The sequence below is a fragment of the Corvus hawaiiensis genome, chromosome 5, assembly GCF_020740725.1.
Source record: "Corvus hawaiiensis isolate bCorHaw1 chromosome 5, bCorHaw1.pri.cur, whole genome shotgun sequence".
Classification (NCBI taxonomy): Eukaryota; Metazoa; Chordata; class Aves; order Passeriformes; family Corvidae; genus Corvus; species Corvus hawaiiensis.
The window spans coordinates 48,629,380-48,643,069 of NC_063217.1; the positions used below are offsets into that span (position 1 = coordinate 48,629,380).

The 13,690-nt window shown below is 36.4% G+C and overlaps 1 protein-coding gene across 5 annotated transcripts in view; it reads left to right on the forward strand.

The window, feature by feature from the left end:
- The window catches only part of ARFIP1 (ADP ribosylation factor interacting protein 1), a 41,268-nt gene that overhangs the window by 5,677 nt on the left and 21,901 nt on the right, over positions 1–13,690 (forward strand). For 4 of the 5 annotated variants that reach the window (XM_048303339.1, XM_048303340.1, XM_048303343.1 and 1 more), the window contains 2 exons: positions 2,652–2,753; positions 11,237–11,351. In XM_048303339.1, the coding sequence (XP_048159296.1) occupies positions 2,652–2,753; positions 11,237–11,351 (217 nt within the window). Of the gene's footprint in view, positions 1–282; positions 413–2,651; positions 2,754–11,236; positions 11,352–13,690 lie in introns of all 5 variants that reach the window. The other variant, XM_048303342.1, reaches the window with a different exon arrangement.

Sequence of the window (13,690 nt, forward strand, 5' to 3'; positions counted from 1 at the left end):
AGAATTGATGGGAGTGGAAAATACCCATCCTCATTTTGAGCATAGGTCGCTTTCTTTTAACCTGCAGTGTTTCCGGAATCTTGTTTGCTGTACAAATACATTGTTCTGGCTCAGGAAGGAGGTGAAGGGATGGTGAAAGCTGCTGGGGGGAAGAGCTGGGGGCAAAGGGCAAGGACTCGTTCTTGACAGCAGTGCAAGCTTAAACTATTGACTAAAATGCAGACAGTCATTTCTTGTTATGTCTGAGTCAAATTAGCAATTTATCCCACTTCCTGTTTTCAGCTGCTCATTTCATGGCTTTGGTGCTTGTCTGACCTCATTGCAAACTGATTGAACTCGCTGAAACTGGAAAATTACCTGGTGAAAAGGTTTATTGCCAGGCTAGTGAGTTGTGTGTGGTGACTGCAGTCAGGTGAGTGAGTGGGACGTGATGCACAGTGGTAGGGACTGGAAAAGTAGAGTGGTGAAATGTCCTCTTTTCAGCAATAGGAAATTGTTGTAGTTCAAACATAGCATGGAACTGACATTGCCAAGTAATTTTTTGCTTTCTCTGAACTAGATATATAGGTCTGACTCAACTAGCAGTGCCTAAAAAATACGTGAATTGCTTCTAGTTGTCCAGAGAAGCTGATGATTTTTTGTTTTCTGGCATATGTATTTACTAGAGATGTGTGCATATGCATTGAGCTTGATATCTCTGAATAAAAGCATAAAAATATATCAATGTAAATACTTGCAAAATTATTTGCGATCCTTGTTGAAAAGCACCTAAGTCAAGTATTTGTTTTTCCTTTAATTAGAGATGCAGTTTTGTTTATGATCCCTAGCAAAGTGCCCCTTGACAGTAGAGGACTTTCCCTTTGCACAGTGTTCTCTGATAATTGCAGAAAGAAGAACAAAAATAGCTGTGAACAGGACATGGCCTATGCTAATGTTTCTGTATTGTGCAAGTAGCTGTGACTGGCCAAGCATTTTGAAAAATACCTCACTTGACTGTGTCAAGTAGAAGTATAGTTCTTAGCAGTCTCAGAGCTTAAGCACACATGAGATTTAGAGCAAGTTTAAGAAACTTGAGCTATTGGACAGATTTCTCAAGTCAAAATGTAATGTGGCAGTAACTAGACCATTTAATCTAATGGTGTTGTATAGGAGCTCTCTGTGAGGGGCAAGGAGTTGAACTTGATGATCCTTGTGGGTCCCTTACAACTTGGGATATTCTATATTCTATGAAATGAAACAAATTAACTGTTTTAAAAGTTAAAAGTTAACTCATGAAATAAGCATAGACCTTTTGGTGTGCTTCAGTAGAAGTACATTTATTGGAGCCCACAGACAGTGACTAGTTAGAAAAAGTCTTGAGAGGCCTCAAAACTAATAAAGGAAATCAGACTCACTAATGTAAATTAAGTGGTGATATGTGAAAGTAGAAGAAATATTAGCAATGGGGGTATGCCAGAAGATGTTCCAATTAAGAATGATGCAAGTGATGCTCAGTATGTACCAGTAGAATCTTCCTTCTATATTGATAGTCTGTGAAGCTTCACATGTGGTTGGAGAAGCTGATGGTACTTCAGATCCTGATCTCAGGCTGACCCTCTTCCTGGCCTTTGGAGTGAAAAAAGCTGTTTCAGTTTGATGATTTAAGAGCTTTTGAGGTAGAAGAGTACCTATTCTCAAGTATCTGTTGATGCTATACCTTGTATTGCCAGTCTTGCACAAGTGTATGGGCTGGTCTGAGGACCTCAGACAACTTTTATCTAAGTGAACAAACTTGGTTGTGTGTTGATTTTTCTACTGTTTACACTTTATGTGACTGATGAACCTGCCTTGCAGAGTTAGGAGTAGCCTTTTGAAAGGGATGAAATTTTCAGTTCCTCTTAATTTTGGAGAGTGTTAAGCTGCCTTTCTCTCTTTAGATGATGTGCAGTAAATGATGTGCAGTTCTTCTGGGAATATATCTTCTAGGCTCTACCTTAGGTTGTATTTGAAAGCAGTGGTGTCACAGCTGCTGCTGCTGTTCATGATGCAGCTGCATTTGAAACTAACTTTGAATTCTATTGGTACTTTTGAGTTCTTTTGGCGCTTCTGCATTTCACTTCAGGTTTGTTGCTGTTGACTGCATGAAGAGTTGCGTACCAACAGTTTAGTCAGAAGGTGGCACTGTATTATGGTAAAATAAGAAGAAACTGAATTTATTTTAAAGTTTGGAGTTGTTGCTTTTCTTGTAACATATGTTTAAACATATTGCTCTTCTTTAGTATTTATTGCTTATGAATAACTAATACAATTTTTTTAGCCAAGCTCAATATAGTTTTGAGATACAAAAACTACTCTAAGGCTCAAGTGTGCCTGTAAAATATTTGTGTGAGCCCACATGTCTCATTTGTGTCTTACTCCCCCAATGCCAATGGGTTAAATTTTAGTTTTCTCTTAAATCTGGAGACTTTAAATTACTTCTGACTGAGCTGTGCTAGAGTATTATTGTGATTCGAGGATGTGATTAAATAAATATATACAGACTGAGTATATCAGACTATTTCCAGTTGGCATTTGAAATAAAATCAACTGTTATGAAATCCATACATCAAATATTTTCTTATGGATTACTCATTGGAAATGTAAGACAAATGCTAACCTGTTTCTTTTTATAGGAAAGTGCAATGGCTCAAGAATCTCCCAAAAATTCAGCAGCAGAAATTCCTGTGACTAGCAATGGACAGCTGGAAGATTCTCATGAGCACAGCTTTAACAGGGTAAGAATTTTCTTTGCTCTCTGCCATGGTACGGTTATCAGAAATGCTGAAGTTACAATGTGTGCTGGTTTGGCCAAATCTAGAAATACATCCTCTGAGAGAAGGCAGGCTATAACCACCCCTCCCCTACCAGGATCGAGAGAAAAGAAATTTTCCTTGAAGGAAAGTGAAAGAGAGAAAAACTATTTATTTAACAAACACACAGGAAAAGGGATAATGATGCTAAATATTAAAACCTCTCGATCTGCTGAGAGAAACCTGGGAAAATTTCAGCGTCCTTCCGTAGATCTCTTTCTCCCCATCTTTGGAGCTGGGACGAGGTGGTGGGCCCACCTCCAGGGCCAAGGCCTCGGTGGAAAGTTCTCCCAGTGTATTCTGATGTTGAAACAGTCCAGCAGAGAGAAAAGGAAAAAGAAAACTGAAGTCCCAGGAAAACAAAAGTTCAACTCTCTGAAGGAAAAGGAGCTGAGGAAAAAAAAGCTGCCGAAAGCTGGCTGGAAAGAAAAAAAAGCTGGGTGCTTCCCTTCCCTCTTGCTCAGTTTAAAGGCATAGAAGGGCACAGAATGAATTCCTGGGCATGGGGCAGCGATATGGGATACACATCACAATGCAATGCACAGCAGACTTCACTTGACATAGTTTTCTGGAGGTTTACTGAAGAAACTCCTTTAAAGCACATAGATTATTGTCAGAGCTGACTAACACAGTGTGATTGCATATTGCAGTGATCTTTTCCGTACAAAAGGCACGTTGGCAGTGGCAAATGCTGAGTTCTTCCCCCTCAGCTTGGTGCAGGTGAACGATCAGTTCTGCTCGTGCTCAGGCATCCAGCAGAGTGCGCTACGGCACAGCGTGTGGAATTTGGGGTCGGGCTCCTTTTATTTGGATTTTCGTTTGGAAGTATGGAGGCCAGTTAATTGTCCATGTTTATTTGATATGTGCAGAGGCTTAGATTTTAAGGAAAGCCCTTAAGTTTTAACAGTTCCATACTGACTTGCAGTGCAGAATTATTCTTAAAAGAAATACTCAGCAGAACTTCAACATTTTATTCTGTTTTATTAAAATGCTGATTAGAGGAGGGGAGCCTTCATAAGATTTGTTGTTCAACTAAGATCTACCAGTGATGTAATGTAAAAATTAGCAGAGTGTTTAATGAAATGAAGTTAAAACTACGTTTCTATGAGGATGTGTGTTTAGGGAGACAACGTTGGGAAATGCATCTTGAAGTGGTAATGAATTTGGGTTCACCTCAAAGTAGGGAAACAGACTTAGTAGTTTTAATCTTGATGACCTTGCTGCTGCTGTGACTTGGCTGCTGTCTAAGTTACCTTTTTCTTATGTAGTGATTGCTTCTGGAGTGCAATGCTTGCAACACTTATGTACAGCAAATGACTGCGTTGGGGCCCTTGCTTAGTCAAAGTGTAAAGTTGGAATTTTAAGGTAGTTTCTGTCTATGGCCATATGTAAAAGTTGGAGTAGATTTTTCCTGCATGCTAATCATTTTGCTGGCTCGGAGTCCACTATATTCTGAAACTTTACTTTGACAAAAATGGGTCAAATATTTGCTCAAAGTGCAGAAAAACCTGTACTCTGCAAGCATATTTGAACTTGCTGTAATTATTTTCGCAGTGCTTATTCTGAGATCAATGAAGAAGTGCACTTCAATTATTTTTTTGAACTGTCTTGTACAAGTTCACACTTGCATGTGTGACCTAAACTCAATATGTGATAATCAAGGCTTCTTATAAACAAAACAAAGAAAATAAACTTCTTGGAACTAACATCTAGGTCTGTTTACTAATCTGTTAGTCTCAAATTCTAATATTTAGCTTCTATTCATCTTGCTTCATGTTTGTTATTTCTAATGCTTAATGCCTGCTTTCTCTTTTTTTCCTTGCCAGGTAATTTTTTGCTTTAACCTAAAGCAGTGTGCACTGTACCACAACATTTCTGGGGTCTTTTTTCATATCAGCTTATGGAAATGGCAAGCCAAGTAGTGATTTTTATAAGGTCACTTAAGAAAGGGGCAAGAAACTATGACCACTGTAATTTGTACTGTTACCACAGTGCTCAGTAAGAGTATGTGACCACAGTAGAGTTTAGAGCACTCCAGTGTGCTGATTTTGATTGCACCTTCTTGGGAAGCTGGGGAATAAGGTTATTTTAATTTCCTGCTTCCTTATTTTTATGATCAGGGAAATACTCATCTAGATGCTGTACAGTTCAGATGTAAAGAATAAAATACTACTTGTTCTGTATTTTTTGGTCTTCTGCAGCTATTTTGCCACAAAGACTTGAACAGCTTTGATTATTTGTTTTTGAGTAAGAGGTATTTGTGCAACCTTTCCTTAGAATTCTTTAATTACAAAACTGCACTTTCCTCTAGACTTGCATTGTGCTTAGCATTTCCATCAGACCTTGTCCATAAGCTGCTCTGGCGTGAAAATACGTATTTGGGTTTTACCAATGCAGTATTAATAGGCATTCAAGCATGAGAAGTATTTCATTTTGCAAGGCAGTGCAGGGCAAATGTATTTACCTGGAAATAACAAGTAAGGTTGCTCCTTCTTTAAAGAAAATTGCCATTAGTTTTTCAGAACATCAGAGAGCATAGATTGTCATAATGGCAGTTCAGAAGGAAGCATGTTGGTTCCATTCTTGTGAGAATGTGACATAGCACTAATTGATGCATCTTCTTGGTATAATGCATATTTAAAAGGTAACTTAAGTGTTCCCCTAACTGTAAAATCTCTGTAAGAAATATGCTGCTACATTCTAATTCTCTAGTAAGACATGCCCGTGGAATTCAGACAAGTTTTGTCCTGCCCGAATGATGGATGGAAACTCTTTTACTAAAAAAAGCTGAAAAGCTGTAGCTTCAGTCGTCATTGGAACATATATCCAATGTTCTTTCATTACACAAAAGCTTGACATAGTGCTTTTTAACTCCACAAGCTCTGTTGGATCTCATTTGAGCTTTAAGAACTTGGTCTATGGAACTGTTCACTAATGTTTGGGTATTTGTTAGACAGAAGACTTCAGCATTTCCTAACTAAAAGTTTTTCTTACTACTTTCTGTAAGAAAGCCCAACATACAAAAAAGTCTAGCTGGTTTACGTTATTCACTTTTTTTACTTCACTTACCCCTGACTTCTAGAGCCCAGTTTTCCTCCCGTGCTATTGTAATTATGTGATTAGCACAGTGGTGTTTTAATGTGACTGGGGGGATTGGGAGCTGAGGACTGTAGAAGGAGTGAGGGAAGTATATTATTGCTGTTATTCCTATATGCAGTAACATGCCATATAGTGTGAGAGCTGCATAGGAATAAACGAAATTTTTCAGAAAACAGTTTGGTCTGCCTGTAAAGATACTCAAGCAGCTGTAAGCAATTTGTTATGTTTAAAGTACTGCACAAAGTCTATATGATGTTCTTATCAGTTTGAGCCTGAATTTGTTTAATTTCATTTTTAGTATTGCCTCTTCTCGTGGTTCTTATTGTACTCCTATGGCAACAAAATCATAGTTAAGCATGTGTATAATACCAGTAATAAACTTCAGGATGCAAAAGATAATGAACTTTGTTGTGAGTCTTCAATTTATCTTACCAGAATTACGAAATAAGGTCTGAGATCTGATGAATCTGAGTGCATGTGTTCACTTTCTTGTTCTGTAATTTTATCGCCAGACTGCACAAATAGATAAGGTCAATTCTCTTTTGTCTTTTGCCTTCTGAAAAAAAATGCCAGCCTTGTCACTCACATTCTGCCTGCAACTGAGTTTGAACTGAACTGGTCTGAGTTCATCTATTAGGTTTTGCTATGTTGAATGACATAGTTAGGTTTTTACTTTGGGTAATTATAGTTTAATTAATGTAGATCTGATTTAAAATCTATTTCTAGAACTGTGTCAGTTCTAGAAAACTGGATTGAGGAGATAAAAAAGTCAAATGTTCTTCATACAGTCTGAAAAACTAAAAATATGTGTGTTAATGATGAGAGTAGAAGGGAAGCTAATTTAAAACTGGATTGTAGTATGACATTAGGTAAATCAAAAGGGATGTAGTAGAAAGGGTCTTCTGAGTGAAGAGCAGTGTATTGGAGAGTAGAAGAAATGTGTTCGTCTGTTCTTTGCCACTTCATCTAACATTGAAGCCTTCAGGTCTCCTCCCTTTTATTTATGTTGAATTTATACTGGTGTGAGGGTCTAGTGGCTTAATTGACGGAAAATAGGAACTGAGTGATGTAATGGGGCAAAGAGAAGAAGAAAATGCTGAATATGTACAAGGAGCTCTACTTTCATGTGATTTTGATAAGTTAACGTTCAGAGCCCATGTATCTCACTGGATAGATGTTGTGTCTATCTACGTAACCTTTTGTTCCATAGGACTTGTAATCACACTTTAAACTGAACTTTACAATCAGATATGTTGTAAATTTTTCCTGAAGGCAACTTGAGTAGTTTTATTTAAAATGTCATCCACCATTAAAAAATAAACAAGCATGTGATTAGTCTGATATTAGTTACTCCCCTGCTAAACTAGCCATTGGTGTGAGGTTTTAAGAATACCTTAATTCAAGGTAGTAAAGGCAAGTAAAACTGTATCTGTCAAACCTCCTGCTAGTACTAAGCAGAAGTTAATGCTTAGTGATGCATTACTATTAGTTGTTTCCTTAGTTCCTCCTTAGTTAAGTAAGTTTCAATAAATTAAGTTTTGGCTAGGTTGGTTTCTGCTGTTGGAGAAACAATACAATTCTGGTCTTTCCCCTCTTCATTTTGGATTATTATGGATAGCATGATTGGGAAGTATCATTGTGGAAATAGTCTTGTAATTCAGCCAACATTTTTTCATGAACATGCATTCGGAACGATTTCTTTGCTGTGTCTACTGTCTCAACAGGATTGCTATGTCAAAAATTCATACTGGTTCATCAGATGATCTGTATAATAGAGTTGTGTAAATAAGGCTAACCTGACTAAAATACGTTTAGTTTAATATAGTGACTTGAAGTAATTAAAATTGGATTTTAACAAATGGTTAAAGTGACTTAAATGTTCTATGACATATAGGTTTGAACTGTCTTGAGTAGACCTAATTAAGCTATTGCAGCTATTCTGTGTAGCTGTATTTCATGCCTTTGCTTCTTTGAGCCTTTAGCATGCCAAATGTCTGAGAATGGGATAGGTAATGCAATCTTTTAACTTGGGAATCTTCTGAGTTGTGGTTTTTTTGTACCTCTAGCTCTGGGTCTCAGTGAAGTTACAATATTAAAATATTTGTGCTAGATGATAATTGCATAAATATGGTTTCAGCCTCATACAAGTGAAAATTATTAATGAAGCATTTTTCTATTTGTTTTTTGGTGATGGTGATCCCTTAATAGATCTGTGGACTTGAAATATATCAGTAAATTTTGATCAATTCTAAAGACTTGAATTTACCTTTTACAAAGAAGGGGGGAAATCTTAAACTTGGCTAGAAGAGCAATACATTGTCAAAATATAATCACCATATTGTAGTAGGGAAATCTGTGCTCACTTCCTGTGTTGTAGCAGCAAACTTACTTTTAGTGGGAAGAAAAAAGAAAGCTATTTATGTTGTCTTCTTACCACTCAAACATTAAGTACAGTCATACCTTCCCTTAAGTGTTACGTTTTGTGCAGTGTTTCTAAATTATCCCTCTTTGTAAGTTATTGAAGGGATAAAATGTTTTGTCAGTGTGCTTACAGACTTTTTGCCATTTTTTTGTTTATTTACGCTTGTGTAAAAAAAAAAAAAAAAGCAAGCACAACCAGTTGCAAGAATGACATTAAAAAATGTAGTTTACATGCAGCAATGTGTCTCCCCTGAACAGTAACTTGCATGTTTATAAACAACAAAAAGGTATTATCTTGATAATCACTGACTTTTTCTTCATTCTGGTCATGTACAAATCAACAAATGGTAAAGGTTTTTTTTTAAATCCATACGTAAGAATATCATTCTTCATAAAGATATATTTGAACTGGTTTATAGGTATTTAAAAAGAGGTTTGAATTAAACTTTGCCTTTCTTTACATTGAACTTTGCCTTTCTGACAGTGGGGAAAAAAGTAGATCTCTTAGAACAAATCTGTGTTTGTATACATATACATATGTATATATTAATGTAAAAAACTCTGGTGTGTATATATACACAATTGTAGATGTTTAAAATTTTCATAATCCAAATATCAAGTTTTTATTTAAGAGATGGATGCATTATATTTTGATTTACTTAATTCTATAGTTTTTTCAGCTTGTGTTTAACTTCAAAGGAGAATTACATTGAGTGTACGGAAGTAGTGCAGTTGCTTAGGTTTAGATACAAACTTTTGTCTGTACAAAGCAGATGTTCTGCATTTTAACCTTAAATACAGTTGATTGCTTAGATTCCTATTGCAAACAGGCTTAAGCAGGTTAGCTGTCTACATTTGTTTGGCTCCAGGTTTAGATATTTCTGAAAACTACACAACATGCCAAGGTGCCTTCAGGAAAAAAATAATTCACGCTGTGTCCTTTTAGTGAAGTCAGTGCATCTTCTCTGCAATCTGGTTATCCTTTTTCAAGTGTCTCTGCTTTTTCATGTTCTAGTGACTTGCTACATTTTGAGCTAAATGGCCTCTGTCTGTTAGCTAAACTAAGTTGAAGCAAAGGCTTTCCAGCATACCACCAACTGCGGGTACTTAAATGGAAGACCAGTGTTAAGTCAGTTGTGAAGACTGAAACCAGTATGTATCCAATGTTCTGATATGCTTAATTTGTGAGATCAGGTTCTGCATGTGACTATTTGTTTTTCTTGCTGTTTGTTTTTCTTTTTTTTGGTATAATGCTTCAGATACACAAATATGGCATAATCTATTATCAAGTGGCCTGTTCATGTAAGTGAAAGTATGGCTGTAGGAATTGGTTGCTCTTTGCAGTAGTATGCTGGGTTTTTGATGTCAGCAAGATTCCTGGAATTCACATGGAAAAATGAATTTGCTGGAATTCATGTGTTTGTAGTTCTTCCTTTTTTCTTCTTCCCAGGGGTTTGTCCTAAACTGAAAACATCTAAAGAAATCTGGGGGGATGTGATCCAAAACTACTTCTTGACAATCTGAGCCTCTAGGCAGTATCAGTATCATTCTTATGCACTACTTTGCTTCTGGTTTGTGGATTGAGTGACTACAGTAATAGGTCAAACATGGATTAGATTTTAAAGGTTGTGGGTTTTTTGCAATTAGAAGCATTGTATGGATCATAAACAGTTACTACATGTGTCTAGACACAAACATCTTAAAGTTATGTATAGCTTTTCTCTAGTGGTCCTCCATACTTTTTCCACTTTTTTACCTCTATATGGAAGCAGAGGGGATACAAAATAGTACCTGACTCCAGATGCTGACAGTGTCCTGATTTCTTGATGCTTTATTTTTTGTAACTGTATTTTACCTTTTCACTTTCACTTTTATAGTACTTTTTCACTCACTTTTTCCTTCTATTAATTAATGGTTTTAAATTGCTTTAAAACCTGAACTTTTTTTAAAGCACCATGTCTAATTCCCTAACACCAGAGGCTTAAACTTCAATTAGATCGCTGGCAGTATGGTCCAGGAAACCTGTGGGGAGCTTTTTGTAGAGGTAGGTAAGATAGCAAAAATGGGCAGTAGGATGGTATGTCAGCTGTGGTGTGTGGATTCTTAGGCCTGTGTTGCGTTTCAGTGAAGATTTTTGTTCCTTGAGAGCTGGTTGAAGTAGTTAAACTAGCCTTCAAAAGTTAAACTAGGTGATCACAGGCAATTTTAAATGAAGGAGTTTCCAAAGCAAACAAAAGTAAGTGGCAACTTTGTGCTCTGAGCACTTATGTTGTAGAATAGGTGCTCAGAAGGAAGTTTTTGAAGTGATGCCTTTCTGGATGACTCCCCATGTCAAATACTAAAAAGATTTCATGTGCTATTTGTAAAAAATAAGGATGCTATGAATTTTAAGGCTATTTCTTGCTTAGTGATTTTTTAAAATTTTCAACATTGTGATAGTTGCTTCCATATTTTTGGTTTGTAAGGTGTTTTCTGCTTGATAATCTTACATCATTCTGCACCCCTGTCAGTTTTTAACTGGAAACTTTATTAAACTGATATGGTTGCTTGGACCAGCTTCAGACCACATAACATGATGTTTCTGGCCACATGTTTGGTAACTGCTTCTCTGAGAGAAGCAGTTCTATTTGATCATCAGTATAACAAAAAATTCTAGAATAAATACTCAGGCTATACTTATAGTGTTTCTCATTCATTTATATTTTTTTTTATAGCTTTATTTGTGCATAGCAGTAGAAAGCTGTGACACCGGCAAGGACTCTTTCGAGGCTAAAGGCAGAATTGATTGTCTGAGAGCTGCTGAAACTGCATTATAATATTTTTGAGTCACTTCAATCCTTTTTTTTTTAAAATCATTAAATTTCCGTTTTTATTAATATATTTTCCAGGACTTGAAATGTTCGTTACCAGTTGGACTTGGACTTTCTGAAACCAAAATAACATCTCGTGGCTTTGACAGTGCCAAAGAGGGAGTTGTTGAGGCAGGACAGTTTCCAAGTAAAGGTAAATGGAGTTTTTTTTGTATTTCTCAATTTAAAATCTTTAGGCATATTCTTAAATGGTCAGAAATACAATGTTCTGTAGCTGCTTTGAGCGGTTTTTTATAAATGTACACAATGAGATTTGCATTAGTGACAACTGGTTTATCTTCTCTGGTAGCTGGGTTGTTAAAATAGAGAATATATACTGCACTTGTAGTATCTGTCAAGGGACTAAAGGAAACTACTCAGTGTTAAGTTGGTCTGCCCTTACAGGAAGGGAAGGCCTTGGGCACCTTGAACTGGTGTCAGGCTGAAGAATTTTACTATTACATTGTGTTGAAGTTTTCTTTAGGTTTTGCAGGTTATTGGTCTGGTTTGAAACGTAACTGGAGAGTTAGTTATTTCTTGATACACACTTCACTTACCTAGGGTAGATTAAAAAGTGGGATTCTTCTTGTTAGAGAATCTATGTGGTATTAACCAATGAGAAATGCAAAGTGATAAATAAGCCAATAATGTCACTGTTTCCAGTCTAAAAGCAATAGAATACCATGATATTGTATGGGCAAATGGTATTTAATGGATTATGTACCTTGGACAGTTTCTGAATTGGAAAGATTTAAAATTATCTCAAATGTGCAGCTGTGAAAATAAGTCTCTTTGTAGTCATAAATTTAATTTACATTTTGCTTCATTTCCTGTTTGGTAGAATTCTTTGCTTATGAATGCAGTTGATTTACATGCTGTACTTTACATATATTACAAAGTGAATGCTGTGTTTCTTTATGCCTTTGAAATTAGCAAAATATCTAGCTAAAAACTGGAGCAGATGGCAAACTGCTCACCATTCCTGCCTTTTTGTATTCTATTGGCAGGATAACTGTTCCAGCTGTTAATTGTATTAGTCTGTAAGGGAAAAGTGTCTTAAGATTTTTCAAGCTACACTAATATGTTTGAAATGCAAATGTTCTGTGGAAATTTCTGTACACAAATTACGAGCTTTGGACACTTTAGGTATCACAGTTTTTCTCCAAGGATATTTTCTTCAGATTTTTCCTGATGCTCTTAACAAAATCAGAGAAAGTGGTAAAAGCTAGGGCTTCCTATGAAACCATGAACAAAAGTTGAATGATTGCCCTATTTCTGAAAATTCTGTCGTCTGTTTGAGTGTCCTTATTAGGGCTTCGTTTTTGAATGCAAAGTAGACAGTACTGGAGGGGAAGGGCTTTTCAGATTTGGGCGATGTTGAATGATGAAGCATGCATAAGTCTGTGTTAATACTCTGTCAAATGATAAAGATTTTTTTAACTGCTTGTTTTGGCTTGCTTGCTGAAATGATTCAGGCAGGATCTTGCAGTCAAACTTTTATGCCTGGGTGAATTCAGTTGCAGCTCTTACGCAATGTGTCTCTACAGAAGGACACAGCAAGTTAGCTGTCTTTGTCTCATCTTTTCTGTGCAGTTGGATCCAAATCATTGGATTTATTTACCCCATGTTAGTAGTGCTCTGTGGAAGGTTTTAAAGCTGATTGTTGATCCAATTACTTTAAATGATGTTTTTGGTGTTACTGATAACTAAATTTTGTTGAAACTGCCAAGTTCAGGTTTGATTTTCTTTTCCCTCATCACACTGTTAGCCCTGAAGTACATTGGAATTTATCAGCGAAAGCAGTAAATGTTCCCCCCCCAATATGGTGGTCATCACTATAGAGGAAAAGCTTACTTGGTTTTTAAATCCTGAAAATTCCATAAGGATACCACTTCAGATTTATCTGTTACTGAAGAGTGGCAAAGCTCTGAAAAGCATGATAAGCATAATCCTAAAACAGCTTAGAGAGCACACAGAGTGCAGGTCACTTAGTTAAAAGTTAGTTGCTTTTTGTTTTGGTTTGAGGTTTTTTGTTTGGTTTTTTGTTTATTTTTTTAAGGGAAAAAGCAAGTGCTGTAAAATCTTTCTTTTGGGAATGAGTTTACAGCTAATGACTTGTATGATCTTCAGGATAACTTATTGCTGCCTGTTTATACAGACTTAAGAGCTGGTGTCAGTAAGTGTATCTGAAACTGGCAGAGATTTTGAGGCTTACTTCACCTCTTAATGCTTTAAGTTCCATTCAGTGACAATGCAGAGTGAACGCTACCTAGACCTGAAAAAGAATGTTTCAGCTGTGGATTGTTATATAACCATCTTCCATGGAATTTTCTGTCTGTACTTAACTGATGAGCCCCTCAGTTGTATTTTGATTGCTCTTACAGAAAAAAAAAAAATGTCGTCATGACGTAGAGATTAAATCATGAAAAAGATTAAATCATGAAAACTTGGAGTAGTTCACATGGAGAGATGCACCTCCTAAAAAGCATTTCC